The sequence below is a fragment of the Daucus carota genome, chromosome 5 (assembly GCF_001625215.2).
Source record: "Daucus carota subsp. sativus chromosome 5, DH1 v3.0, whole genome shotgun sequence".
NCBI classification, from domain to species: domain Eukaryota; kingdom Viridiplantae; phylum Streptophyta; class Magnoliopsida; order Apiales; family Apiaceae; genus Daucus; species Daucus carota.
The window spans coordinates 3,125,054-3,141,929 of record NC_030385.2 but is presented as its reverse complement, the minus strand read 5'-3'; the positions used below and the strand labels follow the sequence as shown (position 1 = coordinate 3,141,929).

At 32.5% G+C, this 16,876-nt stretch overlaps 1 protein-coding gene across 1 annotated transcript; it reads left to right on the top strand.

The window, feature by feature from the left end:
* Nucleotides 1-7,861: 7,861 nt before the first annotated feature.
* On the top strand, nucleotides 7,862-10,969 carry LOC108221174 (zinc finger CCCH domain-containing protein 34-like). Its single transcript, XM_064093217.1, has 5 exons — nucleotides 7,862-8,200; nucleotides 9,100-9,183; nucleotides 9,575-9,820; nucleotides 10,040-10,198; nucleotides 10,742-10,969. Exons 1-5 carry the CDS (start codon nucleotides 7,862-7,864, stop codon nucleotides 10,967-10,969), a joined length of 1,056 nt encoding a protein of 351 aa, XP_063949287.1.
* The last annotated feature ends 5,907 nt before the right edge of the window (nucleotides 10,970-16,876 follow it).

Sequence of the window (16,876 nt, the reverse complement as noted above, 5' to 3'; positions counted from 1 at the left end):
TATATATATATATGCATAGCCCAGCACCCCGAATATATTTTAAATATATTCTGCTGTCTAAATTAGTGATTAGTGTTGCAAATATATGATTATTGTTCACCAAGTGTATATCTTCTGCTTTGTTTCCAAAGATAAAGTTTCTTAACCTGTATACCTCAGAGAATTTATTATGAAATATTTAATATACTATCAGTACATGTTTTAGTTTTACCGAGTGGTCTGATCTGATTTTACTTAATCTGGTATGCATTGGAGAGTTGAGCATCTGTTTAATTTTTTTAATTATATATTTAATAAACTGACTAACCGATCCAAACCGAAACATTACAAATTGGTTTGGTTTTAAGGTTTACACGGTTCGAGTTGGTTTGAAATTTTGAAAACTCGATTTAATTGGGTTGGGTTGTTAAATTCCGGTAAACCGACCAACCCGAACCGTATACACCCCTAGTCCTCACTGTCACTTCAAAACACAACTTCAAGTTGAATTTTACATTTTTCACTGAAACGCAACACAAAGTCACATTTTATCGTTTTCATTTTATAATTGAAATTAAACTCATTTTTAAAAAATTAAAAAAAATAATATTCAAGAGGCAACTTTAAGTTGCGTTTAGGAGTTGAAACGCAATTTGAAGTTGCGTTTAGGAGTTGAAACGCAATTTGAAGTTGCGTTCTCCATTGAAAAAGATAAAAACATCAACAGAAATTGCGTTTTGTGTTTAACTCAAGTTCGGTTTGTGTTTTAATGTGACAGAGAGGGCCTTTTCCGCCGATCATGACTTTATGGGCCATACATCTGCTTAAGATGACTCCGAAGACCAACACTCTTGTATAGCAACTAAAGTGCTAGTGAGCATGAACAATTCATACTTAAGAATAAAAAATAAAATAAAATAAAACAAGGATATGTGTGTGTGTATATATATATATATAGAAGAAAGTTCTATGAAGACTATATTTTTTGGAGGCTTTAGATATTTAATCATATCCATCCATTTCTTACACATCCAAGGGCTGCAGATATTTGTCCTGCACATTAGTTTTCTCTCCCTATCCTGTCCTGCACTTCTAAATCGTTGAATAAGAAGCAGTACTTCTAGATCCTGCATAACATAAAATAATAATTCCATAATATTGGTGTTCAATCACGAAATCCTAACAAGTAAAAATAATAATTGCATACAAAACAAGGATGTAGTTGGACATTGCTATGATTGACACTGAACTCATAGTATTGTCCTGCAACGAATTGAATTTGTTGCAAGACAAAATAACACTTAGATATATCACAAATATGTGGGATAAATTATTAATATTACATTACTAGAAATGCAGGACAAAAATAGTGTAAATTATAAAGATAGTTTTGAATTAAAACTAAAACAAGAAATGCAGGACGAGAATATTAATAATACATTACTAGAAATGCAGGACAAAAACAGTGTAAATTATTAATATTACATTAGTAGAAATGCAGGATAAAGAATATTTAATCATGTACATTAATTGCCATATTATTTTAACGGTGGATCTTTTAGTCTCTAAAGACTCCAAAGTTTTTGGTCTCCATTGAGCCCAGCTATATATATATATATATATATATATATATATATATATATATATATATATATATATATATATATATATATAAAAGTTGGATTTGTATATTGTAATGTTAAGTTATTATGTACAAATACACGATGTTGATTTTTTTTTTTGGACTTAGAAGAGATAAGACATAAATGGATAGATCCATTTGATATCTCTTTAGTTGAGAAATATTTTTATAATTTCATTTGCAAAATATATACTAACTAGTAATTGTGCCCGGCGGATAATAGCCGCTGCGAGGAGTTTTTTTCGTTCAAGAAAGTTTACCATCTAACCTTCGGACATGCGAAGATGATCGGGAATACTAGACAATAAAATTTTTATGTTCGACAAGAAAACACCCATAAGAGGTCCGGTTATCTTTTTCTTTCCACTTGCATAGCCTGGAAAAATACAATAAAAAAAGAACATAATTTAAGAAACACATGACTGATAATCATTTTACAATTAACTAGCCTTCATCATCAACACAAACATCAACTACCATCACCAAGTATTATCTCCTGCCATTAATGTTCTCATCAAGTTCTATTAGTAAGGTTTTACTATTGATCTTACAACTCAGATGTATTTACAAGCTGGACATGGCTAGAGTTTATTCTGACCTAAACTCTTAATTTTGAGTCCGAAGAATGTCAATCACTTCAAGCTAAAGTGATTCTTTAGGTTGCAACTTACAGCAACTCTTAGATTACAACTTATAGGAATGACCTCTAACGCATTATTCTATGCTAGCTGTAGAGTCAACTCGAAGATCTTAAGGTTAAAACTGGAGGACTCGAACGCTTTGTTCTTTTGCTTCTTATGTTTCTTCTTCCTTAATTGTCACAATTTACTGAGTCTTTTAGCAGCTTACTAGTGCCTCTTCTAACATGAGCCGCTAATCTCCAATCTTAATACATGTACTTTAAGAAAAGCCTGGTCATAAAAATAACAAGCATGTGTTTGTTTACATTGAGTTTTACTAAGTCAGGGACTTAGCTACTCCTTATAATTATTAATCTGAAATTATACTTATGAATTACAGGCTGCCTGTTTAATATGGCTTTGTTCTACTAGTTTGTAAATGAAAATAGTGCTAATTTGAGTCCTTCAAGTACACCTATGACCTGTCTCAAAAATTGTATCAGCTTACAAGCGATAGTCGCATCTTTCGTCTTCACGAAATATATGTTAGGAGTTGTCTCACATCGGTTGTGGGAGGGGCATAAAGCTAAAATATAAGCAGCCAGAACAACTCTAATAGTACGAATGACATAGTAGTTCCCTGTCATATTCTTTCAAGACAATTAATTAAAAGGCTTTCTGAGATTTTCAACTTTTTAATGTATTTTAAAATATTTATCAACACAATATGAAAAGCTATGTTAATATAAGATACAACTATAACAATCGATTCATCCTAGGGGCGGTAGCACAAAAGAACTATAATTGCAGCATTACAACATGCAAGCTGCCACATCCTTTACTTCCGGTTTGCATGCTTCCATTCTATTTTGTGTACTAAGAAGTATGTGTAAAACCCCATCGCTGCAAAGGGAGGAAAAGAGCAACAATCTAGGATATGATATCAGAATTGTGTAGCCTTTCAAACAATTAAAACTAAAATAAAATTCTACTTGGCACTTGTGGCCAGTTGACATAGCTTATTTTACTCTTTAGAAATCCAACATACTTCAGTACTTTTCCATATTTTTCCGCATGAGAAATTATTTTTTTGATTATGAAATAATCATATATTCGGAAGATGGTTTTTACTGTACAAAAACAAACAACAACTGCAATCCCCAATTAAAACGGTTCATACTCAATTAATGCCCTGTAATATTGTTGATTGATTCGATTTTTTAAATCCGATTTATCCTTTAAAAATTTCTTAATCAAAATAATATAATATTTTATTAAACGTCAAAAACTATGTCACTTTGAATATGACCAATTAGAGAATTTATGATATAGTAATATAAATTTGTTAACAAAAAACTATTATAAAAAAAATAAAGAAGATGTTTTTATGCAATTTTTATTTGAACGTATTTTAATTAGGGATGCTATAAAGCAAGGCTTTCATACATAATTTTTGTTACTAGTAAAAAAATTAAGGAGGTGGGAAAGGAGTTGTTATGTCATCTCCAAAAGTTATATGATCACAAAGTTTAAATTCTGAATAGAAATTTTGATCATGATCTACAAAAGTCTGAATAATAAATAGAGTTAGGGCAGCGCGCATATATATATATATATATATATATATATATATATATATATATGTATATATATTATATTGTGTTGTTTATCGTGTAATCAGATTCTTGTACCATATACCATATTTTTTGGTACAAACGAACAAACAACGACATCTTCATAGTAATATGAAAACTACACAATGGCATCAATCTTGTCATACGTGCTCATATTTATAAGCTTGTTAATACAACCGAAAAGAATAGCAGATAGTAAGATCTTAAAAAGGAGTTGTATTTTGCAGTAGGAGCATTCAGTTTTCCAAACCATTGATATGGTTATTTCTTTACCCCAGAGATCGTACTCATCATAATAACCTCCTTGAACTATTAGGTTACATAGTGACTTCCGTAATTCTTCAGCTATTGGATGTCCATCTAACGTGTTGATCTACATCATAGGTTCTCATATGCAACACATTTTTTAAAGTTTTGCGCTCTTAGTGTTTCATTAGCTCTGCCCTAGTGATCTTATGCAACACTCCTTCGAATAATATTGCATTAGACATATATGTTGTGTTGCGCCGCCACACTAGTGTTGCGAGGTGCAATACCATGCAACAGTAGTGTTGCATTAAAGTCAACCTTTTTTATAATTAGAAAAATTATATACTCCCTCCGTCCCACCAGATTCTGTACAGTTTCTTTGTTGGGATGTCCCATCCAATTCTCTACATTTCAAAACTTACCAAAAATAATCAATGGGTCCCATCACTTCCCAACTTTTCCTTCCTTTTCACACTACTTTTACTCTTTTTTCACACTACTTTTACTCCACTATCTCCCTTTTATACATTAAACATTAGTGGGTCCCACCACTTCAACCACTTCTCTTTCTCTTTTCCCCTACTTTATACATATATCCTAACCTCCATTCCCAAACCAAACGTAAAGAATTGGCTAGGACGGAGGGAGTATGTAATAAAGTATTGTACATAGATATTTATATTCTGATATTTCTTACATAAAAACTTAACAAAAAAAATGTATAATATTTGACTTATTGTATTAATATTTAATTTAAGTAGAAGTAAGTATTTCTCACATATATATCATTTATAATTAAATCAAAAACCTAAAATTAAATACATAAATTATAATCTATAATCCATGTCAGCTGGTGAAATGTTAAGCGGGTATAAAACTCCCCCAAGTGAAATTTAAGACATAAACACACATTTCAAACAAACACCTCAGCACTCCCGCCTCACATCTAAGTGACAAACACTCTCGCCTCTCACCATTCACCTCAGTCGCGATCTCCATTTCCCGAACTCACCTCACAGTCCCGACCTCGCAAACAATCTCACCTCTCTCACCTCAGAGTCTCGACCTCCATTTCAACATCTCACCTCTATGTATATTATTAACCGAGACACACATTATGAGTCCAAAAACACTAGCACAAGTTCGGGAGGTGATAGTAATATGGTATGTATCCTTATCTTACAGTATATCATGCTGTCAAAAGTGATTTTCGGATAAGAGTACATGCCCATTAATTGATCATTTTTGGATGCAATTCATGTCCATTAACTTCTACTGAATTCAAATTGAGCTAGATTGATTTGAATCTGGTAAAAGGGAAGTATTACAAGTTCCAAATTAAATATAACATAACATATTTCTTAATTTTATTTGCTATAACTTAATTGATAGTGCACTTGCATTAGTCTAATCATAATTACTGACATTACTCAAAATTGATTTCCTATTCTTCAATAATTGCAGAAAAGGAAAAGCCCCGACCTTGCCTCGCCAATAGATGCCGAAGTGTTTCTGGATACAAGTAAGCGAAAACCCGGGCAAGAGTACAAGTCAAATACTGAAAAAGTGGAAAAAAGAATTGTAAGTACATTTCAAGTACTATTAAAATTTAACTTCATAATTTATTTTAAATTAAGAATCTCGTAATAATTAATTATTAATTATCATTAATAGTAAAACAGGAATTTGGGTGGCCTCTATCTAAATATATTTAAGTTTTTTATTCTTATTGTGTCCAATATCTGACTTCCTTTTATCTATTGATTAATCTAATATTTCCTTTACAACTTAATACTCGAATATTTTTATTAAATCCAACTTCTTTATTTATAAGTCTCCGATTATGAAATTAATTTCCTTTTATGACATAATCATCAAATCACCTTTCCTTAAAAATTATCAGAGTCCTTAACTAAAACCTTTCTCAAATTAAGTTATATATTTCTTTATACCCAAAATTATTATTAATTTAATGGCACCATATTAATTATTATCTAGACCGCAACTTTACAATAACCACCATAAATTGTCCAAACTTTATTTTAAACAAATCTTAAATTCTTATTTATTTTATCTTCAATATCCAACACTCTCAATTCCCTTTTTATTATTTCTTAATATTCTAAATAATAAAATGACCAAACTACCCTCCTACCATCTATGTATATATTCATTAAGCAAAATCAAGACTTACATACAACAAAACACAAACCTATACATACACACATATACATACAAATATATGTTATTCGGAGAAAATACTCACTAGATTGAGCTGAAATCGGATTAAATTAGCTTTGAATTGATTGAAATCGTCTCAGATTTATGGTTTTGGATTTGTTGGGGTTCATGATTACAAATTTGCTCGTGATTTTTGTTTGATATCTATAATACGCTATACAATAGAAGGAACCCGGTTCCGGTGAAAAAAACCGGCCTGCTCTATTGTATAGCATAAATATAGAAGGGTAAAATGGAAATGATTTTTTCTCCACTTACACTATATAATGTAGCGTATCTTTTCTATAAGATTATTGATATAAATAGTTTATACATATTTAATATAATTATTTCATTTATTATATAACTATGTCCATATAATGTTTTAAATTTAAGATGTAGACAAAGCTACTGAATTATTTTTTGATATTTCTTATACATATTAATTGATTTGTGATATTTTTCTTCATACTTAGCTATAATACCAAATAGTTTTTTCATGGCCTTTACTTGCTGTTTCAGATTTTGATTGGTTATAGATAGATTCTATATTGTATACTAGTCTTGTTAATTGATATTTGTTATTACTTGTTATTTTTAAAGAAAATTTTGACTAGTTATAGATAGATTAATTCTATACCATATACCAGACTTGTTAATTGATATTTATTGATATTTGTTATTTTTGAAGGAAATACAATATTTGAGAAAAAGTTGATATTATTTATGATTGATTAACGGTCTTAGATTATCATATTTTTCCATCTTATGTGATATCATATACTAATAGATTGATTTTTGTCACCATTTATAGTTTTAGGATTGTGAAAACTTGGTGGTTACGTGGATCATCCATTAGTAATTGCATACCATAACCTTGCATTATGCTACTGATCATATAAATTAGAAATATCTTTTGTATACAATATCACATATTTTTCTTTGTTTGTGTGTGTGTATATATATTAATATGAACACAAATAGTTTATTTCTTATTTATGTATTCTGATATTTATGGATATTCATTTATTTAAATAATGGTAGATTCATAGAATGCTACTCCATTATGAATTATGATATGTTCCCTTGTCAAAATATATTTTGTGTGCCTATACCTAATATTGGGCTTATGTTTTCTTTTGTATCCACTATAGTCTTTTGGCCCACACAAGAAACACCCACCCTTGAAACTACATAATGTTCAAAATAAGATGGCAAGAGGGCCCAGTTCCATGTATGATGCAACTAAGTAAATTAATATCTCAGTCACATACATGAGTAGATTAGAATTGCAATAAATATCTCAGTAGATATGACTATCTTGCAGCAACTCATTTCAAAATCTACCTTTGGATCTTGCAATTTAATGCCACATTCTACACTCTTCTTTTCTATCTTTAAATTGCCTTCATTGCAGAATGATTTTTCCCAAGTCTGTGTGTGCATGCTAATCCACAGAGAGAACAAGAGGGGTTGTTTTCTGAGCTTAGGGGCTATAGTTCTTGATTTGAGTGACAATGGAGGGAAGTAGCAACCAGCATTCTCGGAACCAACCCAAAGTCTTGTGTTTTGGAACAATTAATTTTAGTGATTATCAGGGACTTGAAGTGCCTGCAGGTTCCAAGAATACTGATTCTTTGAGCCAAGAGGTTCAGAACTCAGCTATGAAGGATCCGGTACATGGAAAGAAGCTGAATGCCGAAGGACGTCCTATGGTTTTGAAAGATGGAGAGCATGGGAACGAGAAGTACCCCATAAGGCCAGAGGTGGATAATTGCTTCTATTTTATGTATTATGGTCGGTGCAAGTTTGGATTAAATTGCAGATATAACCATCCATACGATCAGGTGGCCCAGGTATAAAATAATTTAACTTGGTTTTTCTTTAAACTGACCGACTTCTTTATTTGTTTGTTATATATGGTCATATATATAGTGATATGGTTGGTGATTTGAACATTGATTCATATAAACTCTTTCACAATTGTGTAAAACATCAATCATTTTTGCATAAAGTTATCCCATTTCCTGGTACACTAAGAATATTTGTTAGATTTACTAAACCCTAGGACTGTGATTGGGGACAAGTTCCTCTTATCTTGCTAGGTGAAAAGTTGACATCTTTTTTCTTGACTCAAAACTCCAATTTTTAACAGGAATGATGCCTTGTATAGTGTGATTTTCTGAATGTGGATGACTATGTCTTATATTCCTAAATGTAGGCTGTGATTATTATAAAATCAATATAAATAGGGAACATTGTATTATCCTTGCTTCAGGTTTCCATGATAAACTTTGTGTGGACAAGACTTGTGATGAAGACTTGTTGCCCAGATCTCCAGTTATGGTATATAAAAAAAAGAAAGAAATATGTATGCATCGGAATAGAAGTGAATGAAACTTTATACAAGTATCAGGGCCATCGACATGTGCCTGAAACTTTTATAGTTTTACCCCCACCTCTTTAACTTTGCACATGTTCTATTGTAGTTCCTGTTTATAGTATATTCTTGCCTCGGTCTTGAAATTTAGGAAGTCATTTTGTTGCACCTGAACAATATTAATGGATTACAATAGTTGCCCTTCTATACAATAGTAATGAATTAATATTGTTTTTGTACTGAACAATAATAATGGTACAAAAACATTGGATTATTATATGATCCACTTAGTATCTGGATTGCTTGTTGAGCTTATATATACATGAATGTTTTTGTTAGCAATTTATTATTCTTTTGCCCTTGCTTTGCATGTAGTATCTAACACCTGAAGCCTCTCTGGATGAAACTGTCGTGGCTCCGGCTTTCGAATTTAATATTCCTGGCATGGCAATTCAACAGGTACAATCTTGTCATCTCTTCAACTTTTTAGTTTTTACTTATAGCATCAAGGACATTATAATATACATTTCTTTATTCATTTTATCGACAACTCTATTATACTTCTTTAAAATTAAAATATAAAAACAGGACTGAAAATTCTAAGGTTTTCTAAAGAAACCCAAACATGTATATATTGAACATAATGCAGTTAATTATGCCAAGTGTTTGGAATTACAGAAGAAAATTGCTAATGTATGTTTCTTACAACAAAATCATAATTAATCCCCATTCAACAAAATTATAACACTACAGATTTGAAACAAAAGGATTTTGATGTTTATCTTGCAGTACTTTAGACCAAGTTATGTTAGGGTGAAATACTGACGACTTTGTTCACACAATTCATCAGGGAATGAATGAATATTATCCTCACTACATATATAATGGTTCAAGCAATTATGGTTTTAATGGTTGGTTTGATCAGTCGGAACCATCTCCCATGGAAGGAGGATTCCCTCTTTCTGGATATGTACCTATGGAAGATACTATGCCAAGCTGGTCATTTGGACCAACAGTAAACGAAATTGGTCAGGTTGACCCCTACATGTATCAAGCAGCTCCAGTTTCTCCTTACTCTGAATGGAGTGGAAATCAGGTATTTAATTAGTGTAGTATTTAGACTGCTTATCCGGCATCTCCCGATTGGTTAGCTCATTAAATTTGAGCTTTCCCTGTTGAGAATCAATCGAACATATACATACTTCAACCCCCGTGTATATATTTGTTGGGCAATATATATAACTGTGTAAGCATTCAGAATATAACTTTGATGATATAATTTTCTGTGCTATTTCTTTTCCTTAATTTAATGAAGGTTCCTGTTTGGCAAAACAAAGAAAGGTGCGAGTCAATTCCTCCTACCTTTTCCATGAAAGCTGCAGCAGCTTCTGCAAAGCCCTTCTACCCAAACCAAGAAAGAGTGCCTCCAAAACAAGAAGAGAATCTAAATGACGGAGGCTTGCCTCTAAGATCTGTATGTGTTTTTGCCTCATACTTCGATGAAACATTGACTAGTTCATGCCTTTCAATATTCCAAACTACTTATTGAGATATTATTTTCCTACCAGGTTGTTAAGATGACGGGTAATATCGGTGTTACTAATAAATTTTTATATGTGTTTTTGCCTATTTTTTGTTTAAACATTATAGTTAATGTCCTTCAGTATTCCAAAACTACTTGATCAACTTTTTTCTACCACCTTAAGATGACTGGTAATATACTAATAACTTTTGACATGAGTTTTTGCCTTATTTTTATTGAAACATTAAAATTTACTGTAGATCGATTAGATCAATTAAACTATAACATATATGAAAATATTTATATGTAATTGTTGACCAATTTTAACACTCCAATTTGATGAATAGACATAAAAAAGATGCTATTTGTATAGAGTTCTCATACTCATGGATGCAAATTGAAATTTTCTAAAACAGGTATCCGTAATTGATTTTTGACAATAGCATGATGTAGAATGCAATTCCCTCTTACCTTTTCTTATTCGTGATGATTCAGGATATGGAGGTCTGTCCATTCTATGGTCACTACGGGGTTTGCAAGGAGGGGCCAGCATGCACTTTCAAACATCCAACAAATCTGGGCAAGACTGTTCCTCCAGCTGGATCTGAAGAGGCTCCGGTCTCTGCTGATGGAATTCAAGAAGCTCGGGTTCCTCCTTCTGGATCCCAACAAGCTCACCAACCCCAGCTTCCGGATCTGAACAGTACTCAAGATAAAAACTGATTCTGTGATGCAGCAGCCTTATTTTCTGCATAAGGATTCTATTTCATTATGAGCACATGCCTGCTCTGAAACATTTTGTTGCTATTTGAGTTTTTCTTTGCTATCATAAAACTGTAAGGTTTTATTAGTTTGTATAAACAAAATAAGTAACTAATCTCTGAATCATGGAGACATGATGGTTAGTCTCCCTTTGGATCACCTTTTCAGTTCTCTTCTTGGTAAAATGGTTAAACAACAAATTTCAATTCATATTTAAAGGTTTGATTTAAGATATTTTAAATAATTATTTATACTATACATGTATATTTGGATGATATTTTGAATTTTTTTAGGATATTATCGAGTCTTGTCTCACATGTCATAGATCTTCAAGTCCTTGAAACTCATATTTCTCAGTTTGTTAATAAGCAAATTTTTTATTAATCTCATAAGCAGAGACATCAATTGTGAAAATAATTTTTTTTCTTTTAATACGAACAAGCGTAACAATTTACGAGAGGTACGAGTCATTTTCTAGTACTGTCATCTATAAATTCAAGTCCTGATTAGGTTGGAAGTGCTGAGTTTTGAATGACAATATGTTAATCTTACGAATATGTTTAATTTTGAAATATCTATGTGAAGGGGCTAGTATTGTGCGAGAAATATTGAATAATTAAAATGAAAGACCTCCCCATTAAAGTGACCATGAACAACGAATATTAAACATGTGTTACCACCATCTCAACAATTAATAACTAATAATTAAAAACTTTAAACAAATAGTAGAGGGAGTACGATATATTTGACATTTGCACATGAGTGAGACATTGTATGAATTGTTCATGAATATGAATTTATACTAGCTAGTGCGCTTAATGACATGATTGTTCATTGTCATAAAATTTCGGCGAGGCTTATAGAATTTATATAGTTAAAATAGAACTCACTGATAATCTATCTACATCAAAATTTATAAAATAAAATTCATTTATTCTTAGGGCATACGCGCTTTTATAGGCCTTTCGTTATGGATTCTAGTAAAAACGCAAGAGTTCTGACTAATCTCCTTTCTAAAGATATAAGATTTGACTTCACTAGTAAGTGTCTCTATTTTTTTGATCATTTTAATAAAAAGTGAACCTCCATCACCATCAATAAATCACTCGATTGGAATCACCCTTGTAAACTGAAGTGGGAGGCGTACCATTATGCTATAAAAAGTCTTATAAAACATATACCACACATTCAATTAAAACAAATCGAAGAAAAAAGAGAGATTGGTTCGATTTGTTATGAAAAGAGAAAATCTACTTATTAGGGAATTTGATAAGTACATATTTTATATATTTTTGAATACAAATATTTTGGGTTATAGACCGACCCCCTCACAACCGAGTAAATTCGAATTCGACTAATAGAGACGAGCGTGCCAAGCATCTACCAAGCGTCTCCTGAGGGAGTTGAACACAACTACCTTGTGGAGCTCTTTTTGTATACTTATTGTTTGCAATTTTTTGGTAATCTTGTTGGTTAATTGATTATTTTTAATGTATTTTGTAGAAAATTCAATAAAATAGGAATTAATATAGGAAAATAAAAAAAGAAAGTAAGAAGGCAAAGAAAAAGGAAAACAATTAATATACTTGTCCGGAAATAAAAAGGATATTTTAAGAATTCAACACGTTATCAAAATACCTAAGTTTATTCAAATTTTGTATAAATAAAGGGCTCTTGTGTTTTATTTGACGCACCTCAATTTTGAAATCTATTTTAAATTTTTGTTTTTGTATTTCTTTATGCTCTAAGCCATCTGATAATTATATAGTTTATATCTATTTTAAACAAATAGTTTATTTCTTATTTATGTATTGTGAGTGGATATTCATTTATTTAAATAATGGTAGATTCATAGAATGCTACTCCATTATGAATTATGATATGTTCCCTTGTTAAAATATATTTTGTGTGCCTATACCTAATATTGGGCTTATGTTTTCTTTAGTATCCACTATAGCCTTTTGGCCCACACAAGAAACACCCACCCTTGAAACTACATAATGTTCAAAATAAGATGGCAAGAGGGCCCAGTTCCATGTATGATGCAACTAAGTAAATTAATATCTCAGTCACATACATGAGTAGATTAGAATTGCAATAAATATCTCAGTAGATATGACTATCTTGCAGCAACTCATTTCAAAATCTACCTTTGGATCTTGCAATTTAATGCCACATTCTACACTCTTCTTTTCTATCTTTAAATTGGCTTCATTGCAGAATGATTTTTCCCAAGTCTGTGTGTGCATGCTAATCCACAGAGAGAACAAGAGGGGTTGTTTTCTGAGCTTAGGGGCTATAGTTCTTGATTTGAGTGACAATGGAGGGAAGTAGCAACCAGCATTCTCGGAACCAACCCAAAGTCTTGTGTTTTGGAACAATTAATTTTAGTGATTATCAGGGACTTGAAGTGCCTGCAGGTTCCAATAATACTGATTCTTTGAGCCAAGAGGTTCAGAACTCAGCTATGAAAGATCCGGTACATGGAAAGAAGCTGAATGCCGAAGGAGGTCCTATGGTTTTGAAAGATGGAGAGCATGGGAACCAGAAGTACCCCATAAGGCCAGAGGTGGATAATTGCTTCTATTTTATGTATTATGGTCGGTGCAAGTTTGGATTAAATTGCAGATATAACCATCCATACGATCAGGTGGCCCAGGTATAAAATAATTTAACTTGGTTTTTCTTTAAACTGATTTACCTTTATCTATATTTATTAGTGTTGAGTTATATGAGGCTGTAAAGTAATATACTTTGTATTAATTCAATATGATTTAACTTGAATACATAAGACTTGACTAAACCAGCCTTTATATAGATAGGCTTATATGAGAACATAAAAAGACATCACAAGCACATTAAATCAGATACATGTATATTCTGAATACATTGAACTTTAGAATACATGAATCTTGGAACACAGCAGGATCCTCCAGAATAGCATGACATTCAATACGTTAATTTCCAACATTCTCCCCCTTAACGTATTGACGGATTCCAAGAGCTTCTCTTAACTGCTGAAACCTTTGCTTTGGTAATGCCTTAGTGAATATGTCTGCAACTTGGTCTTCAGACGGACAAAACACAAGCTTTATCTCACCATCTTCAACCGCATCCCGAATGAAATGATGTTTGAGTGCAATATGCCTCGTTCTATTATTGTTAACAGGATTTTTAGCCATATCAATTGCTGACTTGTTGTCACAATAAATCGGGGTGCCATCTTGTTGTTCACAACCAAAATCTGTAAATATTCTCCTAAGCCATATTACTTGAGAAGTGGCTACTGCTGCAGATACATATTCTGCTTCGGCGGTAGACTGCGCAACAGTGTCTTGTTTCTTAGATTGCCATGAAAATATTCCTGATCCAAGAGAAAAACAATAGCCTGATGTACTTTTCAGATCATCTCCGCATCCTCCAAGATCACTATCACTGTAACCGATGAGTTTTACTTCTTTGTTTTTCTCATAACAAAGACCATAGTCTAGTGTTCCTTGAATGTAACGAAGAACATGTTTTGCAGCTCCAAGATGTATGTGGCTTGGATTTTGCATAAACCTTGAGAGCAGACTTGCAGCAAACATAAGATCTGGCCTTGTTGTACAAAGATATAACAGCTTCCCGATGAGACTTCGATAATAAGTAGAATCCACAAAATTTCCACCATCTTTCTTGTATAATTTCTCCCCCATAACCAGTGGTGTCGGAGCTGGATTGCATTCAAACATTCCAAATGTCTTTAATATTTTCTCAGCATAGTTCCTTTGGCAAATAAAAATATTCTCCTTATCTTGATAAATCTCCATGCCAAGAAAATGTCGTAGCAGACCCATATCACTCATCTCATATTTTTTGGTCATATCATTTTTGAATGCTTCAACCATATTTTCACAACTTCCGGCAAAAATTATATCATCAACATATAGCATAACAATTAATATATCAGTACCTTGGTGTTTGACAAACAAGGTTGGTTCATTCAAGCTCCTTTTAAATCCAGATTTGATGAGAAAGCTATTTATTTCACTGTACCAAGCACGGGGTGCTTGTTTTAGACCATACAATGCTTTCTCGAGTTTATATACCATGTGTTCCTTTCCTTTGATGACAAACCCCTGTGGCTGATCGACATATACTTCCTCCTTTATCTCGCCATTTAGGAACGCTGATTTTACGTCTAACTGAAACAACTTCCAACCCATTCCAGAAGCAAAAGCAATTAGTGCTCGAATGGAATCTAAGCGAGACACTGGAGCAAACGTTTCATTGAAATCAATCTCTGGCTGTTGTGAATAGCCTTTCGCGACGAGCCTTGCCTTGTTTCTTTGTACTGAGCCATCTTTCATTTTTCAGATGCATCGTGCTTTGGCATGCATAGAAAGTTGTGTGAGAATCTTCATTTTGTTTCTGAAAATTAATCTGGTTTGCTTGTTGAATATCACGTGATCTGCAATCCTTAGATAAATGACCAAATCGATGACATTTATCACATTTTGGCTTGCCCTTGAACCAACAATCTTTATTTGAGTGACTAGATCTGTTGCAAATAGTGCAGTGCAAAGAAATTGGTCTACCAAAATCTGGCCTGCCTTTTCCTCTTGATCCGTTCCTGAAATTTCGAAAATTATATCTTAGGTTCCTGCCTCCGCGAAACTGAGTGATAGTTGAACTTTCTCCTTGCTTTTGATTTGAGATATTGAGCTTTGACTGAAATGCTGCTTCAACGGGTTTTTCAGATTGTCTGGACGTCCTTTGCTCAAATGATTTTAGAGACCCCATGAGTTCTTGAACAGTTAAAGTTGCAAGATCCTTTGTTTCTTCAATCACTGAAACAATAGTATTGAACTTTTCCGGCAGACAAACAAGAATTTTTTCCACCTGTCTTTTGTCAGTAATGTCTTCTCCAAATGATTTCATTTGATTTATCAACTCAAAAAATCTAGTAGAGAAATCATTAAGAGTTTCATCTTCTTTCATTTTTATATTCTCCAATTCTCTTCTTAAGGTTTGGAGTTTAATAGTTCGTACCTTTGCATCTCCTAGATATTCTCCTTGAAGAATGTCCCAAGCCTCCTTTGCTGTATTGGCTCGCATTATTCTTGGAAATATAGCTTTTGTTACAGCTCTTTGGATTATTGACAGAGCACTGGCATCGGTTTGCCTTAATTTCTCCAAATTCTTTTGATCCGCATCTGAGATAACAGCTTCATCAGGAGGTTCTTTGTATCCCTTCTCTACGATCTCCCATTGATTAAGAGACCTGAAAATGGTCTTCATTTTAACTGACCAGAACTCATAATCTTCGCCATTGAATTCTGGAATAAATTGCTGACTTGAGAAATTTGTGGAGGAACTGAATGCTGCCATTAAATCTTGCTGCTTCCTCTGATTTGTTTGTAACGTGGCTCTGATACCAAATGTTGAGTTATATGAGGCTGTAAAGTAATATACTTTGTATTAATTCAATATGATTTAACTTGAATACATAAGACTTGACTAAACCAGCCTTTATATAGATAGGCTTATATGAGAACATAAAAAGACATCACAAGCACATTAAATCAGATACATGTATATTCTGAATACATTGAACTTTAGAATACATGAATCTTGGAACACAGCAGGATCCTCCAGAATAGCATGACATTCAATACGTTAATTTCCAACAATTAGGAAGAAGTTGGAAACCTAGAGTTTAGAGGTGTGACCGACTTCTTTATTTATCCCATTTCCTGGTACACTAAGAATATTTGTTAGATTTACTAAACCCTAGGACTGTGATTGGGGACAAGTTCCTCTTATCTTGCTAGGTGAAAAGTTGACATCTTTTTTCTTGACTCAAAACTCCAATTTTTAACAGGAATG